Source organism: Siniperca chuatsi, linkage group LG23 (genome assembly GCF_020085105.1).
Source record: "Siniperca chuatsi isolate FFG_IHB_CAS linkage group LG23, ASM2008510v1, whole genome shotgun sequence".
NCBI classification, from domain to species: domain Eukaryota; kingdom Metazoa; phylum Chordata; class Actinopteri; order Centrarchiformes; family Sinipercidae; genus Siniperca; species Siniperca chuatsi.
In genome coordinates, this window is record NC_058064.1 from 9,857,331 (window position 1) to 9,870,000 (window position 12,670).

Here is a 12,670-nt window from a genome sequence, read left to right on the forward strand (position 1 = left end):
TTATTAAAAATGTCTTAAATTCATACATACACACACTGCAGTCAACAAAAAAATGTCTGTCATGCTGACATTGCCCCTCAGGCGTTTTTGTGTGTGTGTTGTCAGGTAAATATTGTCAGAGTGGATTAGAAGTCCAGTACTGTGACCAGATGGGTGATAAGACCCTTTCTGCAGCCACCTTCACGGCCACTCACCATCAGTGGTCTGTCTGCACACACACACACGCAGTCCACACACACGCAGTCCACACACACACACACACACACACACACACACCCCCTTTAGACATTCCGAACAATCTGACACACACAGATATCCAAACAGAGATGCACAAAACTGTATGTGCACACACACCCAAACTGAATTAGATTTAGCAGCTGAAGGGGTCAAATGTGAATGCTATTTTCATGTTATCTTTTATACTTCAGAGCATAGCAATGTGTGTAACTACACATCCAGCAGAATTCAATCACACAGGAAGATGACCAAACCAAACGTCCACTGCAGCGATCACCCAGCCATGGACAGAATGTACCAGATCCTTACCACTCGAAGAAAAGTAAAAACTATGTTCACAGTACCCGGATAAGGAAGGGGCAGAAGGAAGGAAAGAAAGAAAGAAGAAAAAAAGGAAGACAAAAGAAAGGGAGAAAGAAAGAAATACCAAGAAAGAAAGAAATACCAAGACAGAAAGAAAGAAATACTAAGAAAGAAGGAAGCATGAAAGTAAGAAAGAGAAATGAAAGGAAAAAAAGCAAAAAGAGGGAGAGGAAAATGAGTTGTTCATACCTGACTGCTTCTGTAATATAAAATCCAATTTGGAGAGGCATAGACGTGAGGCGGGGGGTGGAGGATGAGATAAGGTGGGGTCCTTTTTCCCTGCCGTACCCTTGTCCCATCTTACACAGTGTATGCTTATGTACACACACATACGCACGCACGCACACACGCACGCACGCACGCACGCACGCACGCACGCACGCACGCACGCACGCACGCACGCACACACACACACACACACACACACACACACACACACACACACACACTATTACCCATACCAACACACACGGAGTCCATCATCAGCTCAGCAAACACTAAATAATGAACAATACGGAGGCTGTCCCAGCATGATAAGTGACTGCCCTATCCTTCCCATTAGTGCCACCCGCCAGAATTAATGATAATTATGTCACATCCCTTCCCGTACTTTTATTGAATTCTTATCTATGAATAAACGAAGAAAGCAAGCATCAGAGTGAGAGGGAAGGAAAGAGTTTAAAAAGAGATAGTGACAAAGTCAAGCCCAAATAAGAATATCTGAAAATTCTCATTTAATTATTTTATGTCTAAAAGAAAAGTTGCGATATGGAACAGCAAAATAGTACAAGTTCAATGAGCAATCAGAGGTCTGAAGCTAGAGAGTTGTGACAATTGCTGATAAGAGTTGAAGCCCTCTCTCTATCCCTCTAGGAAAGGTGCATAATTTACCAGAGCTGTGCCAGAGGACCAAGATACTGGTTAAGTTTCTCCAGAGTCCTGTGACACAATAACTACAGAGGTGAATGAAAGAGCTGTATAAATAGGTGGCGAAAACATCTACATATATTTTACAATCAAGTGTGGTGATTACTGCAGGTTTTGATGTGTTGAAAGTGAATCCAGTGCAGTATAAAGCTTATTAATAACAAAAGGAATATAACAAATATTCCAGTGGAATGGAACTAAATGGATGTTAAATATCTCAATGCAGATTTCTGTCTGCAAAATAAACACAACAGTACTCTGACATTTGAGCCTTTTTCAAGACACACAGAATCTTCAAGAGCATCATCTTGTCAAAATTGATAATATATTACCCATTCAGCTCTAGAAATTCAGCTTGATGACTGATTTTTAAATATGTTAAATATTGAATAAGCTTATTAGAAAGACATAAACAACACATTAAAGAAACATGACTTTTGCATGAGACCGAAAAAATGAAGTCTGACATCTGTTTATGCTGCATGAATTTGGGTGAGAGCTTTTATACTGCACATTTATACTCTTGTTTTGATGGAATAAGGACGATAAAATTAAAAAATAAGAGACTACAAGTTACAGTACAAAAACAAACCTGACCCTACTATAAGAGTCATTAATGGGTGTAATAACTGCTTGATTGCTATCATATGATGTTAATAAAAAAATGGACTTGAAGAAGAATATTACAAGATACTAGAATCTTTATTAGGAGATTAAACATGTTCTCAAAGTGATAATGAGGATAAAAAATAGTACTGTAATTAACAAGACGAACATGAAGACTGTGTTGGATGGAAACACACAAAGACACGCACATACACGTTTGTTTACGTTTGTTTGTCATTGGCATAATGCACAACTAAATGCCTAACCTTAACCCTAACCTAATTGTAACCTGTACCCTACAACCAAGTCTTAACCCCCAAAACTCCCTATGGGGACCTCAATTTTTTTGTCCCCATAGTGACACAAGTCCCCATGGGTTAGTGTGCATTCAGGTTAAAGTCCCCACCGGGATATAAGAACATGAAACACACACACAGACACACACCTCATTTTGATTAGTGATTAATGATACAAAAGTGATGACTGAGCAGGGAATGTATGAAATGCTTTAAGAGTCCTGATTAGGGTAGGCATTAATGCGCACACACTCACAGAGGAAGAGCCAAGGATAATAAGTGTATGTGTAAAGTGCTCTTTGACAACTCCAGTGGAGAAGGTAATGAGTGTGTGATAATACACTCAAACAAGAACTTAATGAGGCACAGGTTGAGAAGTATTGCAACAAAAGCACTGCAGCTAAGGATGAGAAAACTTCATATACCCCTGACTGTGACCCTCCATAAACCATCCAGACAATGTTTTTAATCTGTAGTGTATTCTGATCAATAACTGCTTAACGACCTGAGAGACTTGGTGGAAAAATGTCCATGATGTAATATGGCACTATACTATAATATACCAGTCAGTAGTGAATGTATGGTTTCACAGAGGCTTGTCCTGAGGTGCTTCCAGGGTTTAAATTTCACTAAACCATCGAACTCCTGAAATGTGTTGGATGTCATGTGAACTCACACATTTTACACATACACATATACTCAGTATTTTCCCCAAATAGTTACATTTTTGGCAGCAATGAAAGCCTCTCTGTCTGTGCCAAAGTGGACAAACAAGAAACGGAGGAAAGAAAATGACAGCAAGGATATTCTAATCTTTGGTGCAACGCAACCATCCGAAAAGCAGGACTCATGTGTCAAAGACAATATTCAGTTTTTCAGTATGTAGAATAAACAGCAACAGATGTCTGCGTTGGCGTCAGTGTACCGGTTATAGGCGCAAAATTGACTGCATATGTCAATGTTTGTGTCAAAAATAGAGAAAATAGAGTTTTGCTTAATTTAATTTCATCAACAGAATAACACCTTTGGAGACATCCAGTTAGTAGGAACAGGGTTTTGGGTAGGTCTGAGAGAATCCATTTATTTAGGCGCTAAATATCAGCATACAGTCTGTCATTCACTTTGTATTTATTATCTAGTGATGTTACAGCTTCTTGCCTACTATATGCATAGATAAAAGATAGATATGAGTACTTAATTATTCAAAGAAGTATCAAATATATCAAGTGTCTGTTTTTGCCAAGAGAGAAGGAAGACGTTATTCTCATATTTAAATGGCTATTGTGTCTTGCCCTTCTCTATGAGGGCTGGCTTTAGACCCCGCCTTTAAGTGTGGCCGTTTGGAACAGCTATTAACACTCCAATGAGGTTGGACAACACATTGAACGGACTAGTTATTTTATAGCATAACCGCCCTTAGGCATGATTTGGCAATGATGCAAACTGACTGTGGGTCCAAACTTATCGAACTGATGACTCCAAAGACACCCCCCCCCCAAAAAAAAAACCCAAAAACAAACAAACAAACAAAAAAACGATGCTTCCTTTACTTACTGGAGGCATGAGGCAGGTTGGCGAAGAACGTCTTGAGGCGACTGGAAAGCCACTCCATGCTCTCATGAAGGTTGGCCAGAGCCTTCAGGTCACTGACGTCACGCAGGATCTCATTCTGGGGGATTAACTTGTCTCCTAGGTTCCCAGTCAGCACCTCCGACTCCTTAGCAAAAGCCGCCCTGAATGATACAGAGAGCAAGGGATGTCAGAGTTTGTGTGGTTAGAAGGATAGACACAATATATTGTTGGCAAAGAAAAACATAATTTGACCATCACTCAACCAGAAAACACCCTTTATCAAAAATGAATGCTATCAAAAAAGTGCTAAGACAAATGTATGCCTGATGACTAAGAGACTATAAAAACCCTATAATCAGTCTACAGCATTAAGTTATTTGAAGGAAATTACAAGTTACTGGTTTGCTGGTTGGATTCAAGATGTCTGGTCTGCAGAGGCAGTCAGTGAGTGGCTGGCTTACATTAATGCTATAATAGAAGCCAATTTTCAAAAGTTAAAACATAATGGATTGCTGAATGGAATGGTTGCGCAAATGTATGTGTTTATCTATTTATAAAGTGTGTTTATACAGTGTGTGTTTTTATTTCAAGAAGGTTTAATTCAAATTTTATAATAATGAATGAATAATGTTTATGTGCACAATGATGTGGGAGTGAATTAGGACCATGACCTTTACAGTGATGCACAAATGTACAAACTCTGTAAATAGAAACAAGTCACACAGTCAAGGGATAAAGGGCAGATAACTAGATAGATACAAAGACAGATAAAGAGAGAGGGATGGGAGGAGCACAAGAAAGTTTGACACAGTATTAAGAGAGTTTTGTAGACATAGTCACTTTATAAGGAGGGAGTTGCTAGTAGCTAAACAGTTGGTGGGAGAGAAAAACAACAGGTGATCGAGAACATTTAGAAATGGAAGATAAACAGAAGGCAGAGATTTACAGGGTGGAAAAACAAAGACATAGAGATCAAAACGTCTTTTTCACTATATTTACAAGCACTTGTGGTTTTGGAAGGACAACTGACTTTGGTGACTGGCCAGAAAGATGTGGAGAGAGCGGGGAAGTTGGATAACTAAATCTCAACACCACAGTGCTGCAAACATATGCCGTGTGGACCGGCCTCCAGAGTCACCAGGATGCCCACAAGATCAAGATCCTTTGAACAACAAATGGGTAAAAGAAACTACCAGACACACAAACACATATTCTCTCACTCACATTATTAATGAGGTTTTATTAAAGCACTGGGTTACCAATCGTGCAGAAGCTAATCCCCCTTTCATATGATGAAAACATCTACGGCTCTCAAATCAAACAGCCTTATGGTCTCCCTCTTACTATCTCTGAGCTCTCACAGTGTGTGTGAGTGTGTGTTTGTCTGCATGTGTGTCTGAGAAAGGGAGTGTGAGAGAGGGAGGGAGCGTGCACACAACAGCTTGACTTTCTTTGGCCACATAACCAATTTATTTATTTACATTACTATTCCGCTCTGATGAGCTCCAGTGTTCCCTGAAGAGTGCGCACATTCAAAGGCAATTTCGATAAGACTGACCCCCCCTCCCCTGCCTCCGTCTGCTCTCCTTATATTTTCCTATTTTGTTCTTCCCTCGTTTCCTCACTTCCTTCAGATAGAGGGTGTTTAAAAGAGCAATCATGACTTATTTTACGGGTGCATCTTAGTCAACGAGAGAGGGTTCAATATTTTGTAAAAATAAGGAGCAAAGACGAGAGGGAGGGATTACTTTAGTGATTGCTCAAGTGTGGTTGTGTATGTCTACTTCTGTTTGTGTGTGTATAGTGTGCACGAGTATGTGTATTTGTTAACCTACTTGTTTGAGTATAGGTTCTTCATGACAGAATTGTGAATGTGCACACACATGGACATATGTACATATGTTATATGAACTAGTACATATGTGTGTATTTGGGTCTATACCGGGTAAAGTCCTCTTCATCCTCTCTCTTCTGTCGGGTCTGTCTGGGTTGGGCCATATTTGCCCAGTTAGGGAGCGACTGCAGCAGACGACTGATGTCCTCGTCTTTAGACCAGGAAGCACTGATGGTGAGCTTCTCCTCACACTGGACTATACCCCTGAGGACACAAAGACACATAAAAATTGCAGACAACTTTTAGACTTACTAAAATTGCTACATGCTACTACTATTAATATATAACTGAGGCTGAAGGGAATTCATTCTTTAGTTTTAGAGGTATCCGGTCATGAACTGAGGTGATAGAAAAATGGTAATGCTGACCTGCTGGTGGCACTAGATGAAAAGTTAATTGGATTAACCCTCTACAGACCAAGGATGTCTGTACCAAATTTCAGAGGAATCCATCCAAAGGTTAAGAAATTTCACTTGAAAATGTTCACCGACTACCACTGCCCTAGAGCCACACAGCAAGTGTAGCTAAAAATTAGTTAACTGCATAATACTAATAGTCATACAAACAGTCTAGTATCAATAATAGTTGGGTAGTTAAACATGAGTATCTGTACTGACATATAAAATAGTATTACAGCAGCTCTTGGTGTTTAGAGAAATTGGGGCAGACTGCCAACATGCATTTGCTTTGTGTGCATATGTCTGGATTGGAGAAACTGCTTGGTACTGCAATTAATATCATACTAATACCTTGTACAGGAGACACAAGCACTCTAGTGTTTCACATCCACACACACACACACACACACACACACACACACACACACACAGAGGAAAACAAATGTACACAACACACACACAAATACAAACACAAATACGCACCTACATTTTGGAAGCCTCTGTTGGGCTTGTCTTTATCACCCGGAGGCCCCAGTGAGACTAGGCTGACCTGTGACAGAGTCCAGATGGACTCCCAGCAATCTGTCAGTCCTTTCCTGCGTCTCCCGGCCCGTTCATCACTCCCTCTCTTATCCCTCCATATTCTCTGGCACCCCCTTTACCTGACCAGGTGTTACATGGTCCCATGGGAGCACAGATGGATGGCCTTTCATAACAGCAATGTGTGAGCGATTTGTGTGTGTGTGTGTGTGTGTGTGTGTGTGTGTGTGTAAAAGGATTTCAGCTCCTGTTGCAGGTGAGCTGGCCTCTCCCTTTCTTTACCTGTAGGCTGTGTTGCAGATTTCTTTGTACTCTTTGAGCTTGTCACAGACCATCTCAAGGAACTGGTTGGAGTAGGCACTCAGGTCTTGCATTAGGCTCATTAGATCCTGGATGGACTTCTCTACTACCACTGTGCTCTGGAGGCAGACAAAGTGAAAACAGACAAAGTAAGAGACAGAAAAGTAAAGGAGCACTAGATTGTATGCATTCAGATCCAGTCTGCCAGAGTGCCAATATGACAGGATGGCTCCAACTTGACTTGTCTATCCGTCATCTGCGGCTGGACTGATGACTGGTACCGGAGAGCTTGTCAAAAGTTGTAACACTGTATTGGTGGAATGGATGATTCTTTGTGTGTAAGTAAATCAGTGGGAGTGCACATATTTGTGTGTGTTTTGAACTTCTGTGTTGTGTGTGTTCTCAGGCTGAAAGTGAGTGCGTGTGCATTTGTCACAGCGCACCCATCACCAGGAGCCACGGCAGGCCTGTGACAGCAGCCATTACAGATTAGCAACTCCTGCGTGACTAATAGCTGGCCCGGGAACAGCAGTGCAGCTCCATATCCCCAGACACACTCGCACATACACACAGAGAGCTAACTTTTCAAAACACACACCTTTGAGCAATTCAAGAGCTGTTAAATGAGATTACAACTCAGTATATTCCAGTTTGCCTCCTCCTAGCACTTAACCAATCTATCCTACATCTCTAATAATAGTGATAACTTGCTATTAGTTGGCAATAGCCTTGCCGCACTCACTCTGAAACTCCCTAAGACTGCGAAAGCAGTACTGTGTGTGAAGCAGAGTAACCCCACACAAAGATACACAGGGAGAGAATCTTAAACAAATGATTTCTATTCATCGTTCATAGGTTCTTAATATTCATCTCACTATTCTTCCAATATAAACTTAATATGGAGTTCCGTTCTTTAGGTATGAAATGGAAAAATGAATAGCTTTATCAAAGATGAATAAAATGGAAAAGATCGATGGTAGGTGCAAGCAACTGCAGGAGTAGAAGGTATTGGCAACCAGAGGCTAGTACATGCTTCTTAATCCTGCCTGCCAAATCCAGGCAGAAAACACAGGCAACCAGATGATCTATTCCAGAGACAACATCTTGTTTACTAGAACAAATGGTTAAGAGTGAAAATATAATATGTAGTTGGGAATTATATCAATTATATTCCTAAATCCTAAAGAAGTAAAATTAACATGTACAAGTCCCAGATCTGCATGATATAATGGTAAGTATGATCTCTGTTATTTTAGTGGTAATAAAAACGTCTATAATATTCAAGGCCTATAGCTAGCTGCCAAATTGGCTGAAAGGACTGTAGGGGGCAGTAGTGACTGTAATTGATCATCAACAAATATGGAGAGGCCCCTGATGTCATAGAATGACATTAATATTAATAGCTCTTTCTGTGTTTCAGTTTCCCCCTCGCTCATTCTGTCACAAGCAAGCATACACGTACGTGCGCGTGCGCACACACACACACACGCACACACACACACGCACGCGCATGCACACACACACACACACACACACACACACACACACACACACACACACACACACACACACACACACACACACACACACACACACACACACACACACACACACACAGAGGGAAGTAATGATCCATAGCAGTGCCCATGCCCATGGAGTGCTAATCAAGGCCTTGTCTGTGCCAAGGGAGCACCCTTTACTGTCCATGCCTGACTCCCTGTCAGCCCGCCAGGGTAGGAAGAAATACATATACCCTGCAGGAGGGCTAGCTGTTAGTGTAGCTCTGGCAGCAGCTACCACCACGTCTTAGTGTAGGCTGGTGGTACTGTAAACCACTTAAGTAACACTGTAAAATTGCATTGGCAATTACAACACTGCCAGTTTCTGATACTGTGACTATGTTGATAATGCAGTGATAATATGCTACATTTGTGATACCTTGCCCACTTCAGGGTTGTGGGGTCAGCACCGCTGATGCTGCAAGGGATTCAGTGGGTAGCTATGGGAAACTTCACTCTCTCTGACTTCCACAGTGAGAATAAATGGAGTGTATTATGGTCCTACAGTTTTTATGACCCATTTGACTTAGAATTAGATTATTTAGAAATATCAAACTGGATTGATTTAGTAGTTTCACAACAACAATCCTTTTGGAGAAACTGGACGGCTGCAACAGCATAAGCTATTATGATACATCAAGAAAAAAAATTAAGTACTGACTTTACAAAGTAAATGGCATACATAAGTATAGGGCAAATGTGGAATATCCAAACAACTGATAATTTCAATTAAATTCCAGTATTATCAGGAGGTATTCAATATTGTAGCTTCCCTCAAATGTGCAGCAGCTGGATTTTTATATGTTAAAATATGTGCGATTCATTCAAATGTGGGCAAATATGAGAAATCCAGCATTACAGAATTTTTGAAAATCCCTAAAAAAGTAAATGAAAAGCAAGATTTGGAAATTTAGAGATAATAATAATATGCTATTGTCAAAAGGTTCATGTGTAGTCAGAATCATAACAGTGGCCCTCCACTCTTGCTGCCTCGACTTTGAGGACATAGAGCTCAATAGCAGGCAAAGTCAGTGAATGGAGAAGAGTAAACAATGGATGCCCAATCCATTACTCCTGCTCTAACAAATGCTCTTGCGCTCGGCTTCCTTGTCTAATTCTGCTCATTTAACACAGCCATTTGTCTCAGGCAGCAGAAATCATTAAAAAGTAATCAAGGGACAGATTGAGAAAGGGAGGGCTGAGAGAGAGTGGTAGAGAGAGCATGTTCGGTTACATCTCCTCTATCTTACTTGACCATTACATAGGAGACAACATCCAGTGTGGAGGCTTCTCTGTCTATGTCTATCTCACTCTCACTTTCTAATGTTTCAAGCTTAAATGTCAACATACTTTGCTATCAAGCAAAAAACACCCATATTTCTCTTTTAATTCTACTTCACAGTATTGCATTACCGCTGAAACTGAGCTTTGTTGCACTTTGCCTCTAATCTTTTACATCATTACTACGTAAAAGCATAGTCATCAAGGAAAATTAGAATTGCGTCTTGCCAATGGATCTCAGAATTTGCTGGGGTAAACTGGTGTCGTTAAGAGTGAAATACAGTACACGGCCATTGTGGTTTACAGCAACAAGGCAGGGCTAGCACTCAGAGTGGCGCCTCAGTGGAAAAAGCTGTTAATGCACGGTCATCACTACAGAAACCAAAAAGCGGGTGCTAAAAGTTGTTATTTCCTTTGGTTCAGTGAGTAAAAAGCAAAACACAGGGAGTGACATTAATACAGTAGGAGTGCAGGGTTGAAATCGCTCAACTCATCCGTGTTGTTGTATTCTGTTGGCTAAATGCAAAGTGTCATCCTGAGGTATAAAGGAAAATATGAAGAGGAAGTGCATTTTATTTACTCAAGCTGACTTGGACTACCTAAGTACATGCTGTGTGTGGTTTGTTTCATCAGATTTCTGTGATGCGCTTTCTAAGCTGCTGAAGTGGAGGGGGGACTTCAGGGCCTCAGGTTCGAATCGGAAACGGATCATGGATTTCCCCATTAAAATAGTGGGGTGCCCCTTAAGGTTGTGCAGGGGTCAGAGTGTTTAACCCCATGCTCTTTGCCATTTCACTCACACCCTCATGCCAAACCGCTGACTCGTGTAATGCCTGCGCCATGCCATTCACAATGTGTGACCAAGGGTTACCAAAATAATACACACTCAGCAGTGCGTGTACACAACTGCACACACCCACACAAACAAGAGCACATGCAAAGATAACCTCTGTCTCCCCCCTTTCCCTCCCACACACACACACACACACACACATAGGCTGTCCCTCTCCTGGGTAAAGGGGGAGCTAGGCATGAGTGGGACATTGACTTGACAGATCATTCATCAATGTCAGAGTAGAGCCACATTTCCAAGACTCCCCTGACACATACCGGATGGCCCTCATGCTTGTGCCCGCTCAACCACAACACATGCTTCTTTGTATGTGTGTGCATGGGAGTGGGTTGGTTAAGTTCTGTTAGTGTGGTTTTGTCTACTGAAGTGTGTATAATGTCATGAAAACAAAAAACATGGCAAAACATGGCCCCCAACCCTCATGGGATTTCATTCAGTCAGCTTACAACTGTTATCAATCTGCAAAACTCTTTCTTTGTCTTTTAATTGACTGAATTTTTAGCTTTCAAGATTTCAAATGTGTTCCGCTGGAAATTTAAATTATTGCATGATATCAACACTGAAAGGACAGTTAAACCTCCATTGTTTATTTGTACGCAGATTTACTGTGTCACACAGAAACGCACCTCAGTTCTTCCTAAATGACCTGGAAGTCACCAATCAAGAGCTGTCACCTCTAATCAAGTACACGTAATCATCCCTCTGATGGACAGCAGTATATATTATAACCTGCATTTGTATTTGCATAACAGGCCCATCATTTCCATCAGTTTTTGGGTAAAATCTGAGGTATGCAAATTGAATCTTAGATGTCAATGTAGCTGGCTATCACTAAATGATCCATTCTGAATTGAAGGACATGAAACAATGAGAAGCAAATAATGACGGGTTTGACACATGGGTTTAGCCTTGATGTTCACAGTATAGTGTTACAAAACATGTTACTATGAAGTAAATAGACATAACTTCTGGGTGGACCAAATTGAGTTATTAAAAGAACACATCTTCTCTTTCATTTCCACCATCATCACTTCTAATGCAAAACTTAATGCAGTGTTTGTAAGTGTTCTAATTGAGAGATGAGGCGCAATATCACACTTGGTTGATTACAGATGGGCTTCCATATTACACACACCCTATTCACACCCACAGAAAAACACAAATGCAGGGTGAAATATGGAACTTCTGCATATGCTAATCCTAGGAATCACCCAAGAGTTCAGATTTGCCATTTGATTCCACATAGTAACCCAGAAATTAATTTTACTAATCACTCCATGATCCTCTTGGTGTTTTTACAACCAGCAGTGTATCATTGCCTTCTGGTGGATATGAGATGCATGTCCTTACCATTTTATATAATTATTTATCACTTCTTATTATCTATAATTCTGAATACTTAATCACAAAAACCATAGGCCATCACTGGTTTGTGTGAGTGAATAAAAGTCTGTGTAAGAGAGTGAAAGTGAAATTATAATGCAGCTTAGCGTTCCATGTGGGGTGTATGTTCCTCTCTGTGCCCCATTAGGCCCATATGGAGCCATTGTATTGGTGCACACACACAGACATGTGCACAGACACACACACACACACACACACACACACACACACACACACACACACACACAGACACACAGACACACAATGTGTGTGCTCACAGCAACACAAAGATTGTCATTTGCAAATTAAGAGGACTAACTTGCTTCTAAAAATTCAAGCTGCAACTTTTATCAGGCACCCACAGCCAAAACCTTCTTTCCTTGAAACCAAAGGGCATGTTTGTGGTAGAGCTGACATTTCAACTTCTCTCTCTCTAACTCACTCACTCCAAAGGCAAAGAT

The 12,670-nt window shown here is 40.9% G+C and overlaps 1 protein-coding gene across 1 annotated transcript in view; it reads right to left on the reverse strand.

The window, feature by feature from the left end:
• exoc4 (exocyst complex component 4) overlaps window positions 1-12,670 on the reverse strand; it is a 114,722-nt gene that overhangs the window by 22,008 nt on the left and 80,044 nt on the right. Inside the window, exons 14-16 of the mRNA XM_044185814.1 lie at window positions 7,116-7,252; window positions 5,944-6,099; window positions 3,984-4,162 (exon numbers count right to left, since the gene is read on the reverse strand). Of these exons, the coding sequence (XP_044041749.1) occupies window positions 3,984-4,162; window positions 5,944-6,099; window positions 7,116-7,252 (472 nt within the window). The remainder of the gene's footprint in view (window positions 1-3,983; window positions 4,163-5,943; window positions 6,100-7,115; window positions 7,253-12,670) is intronic.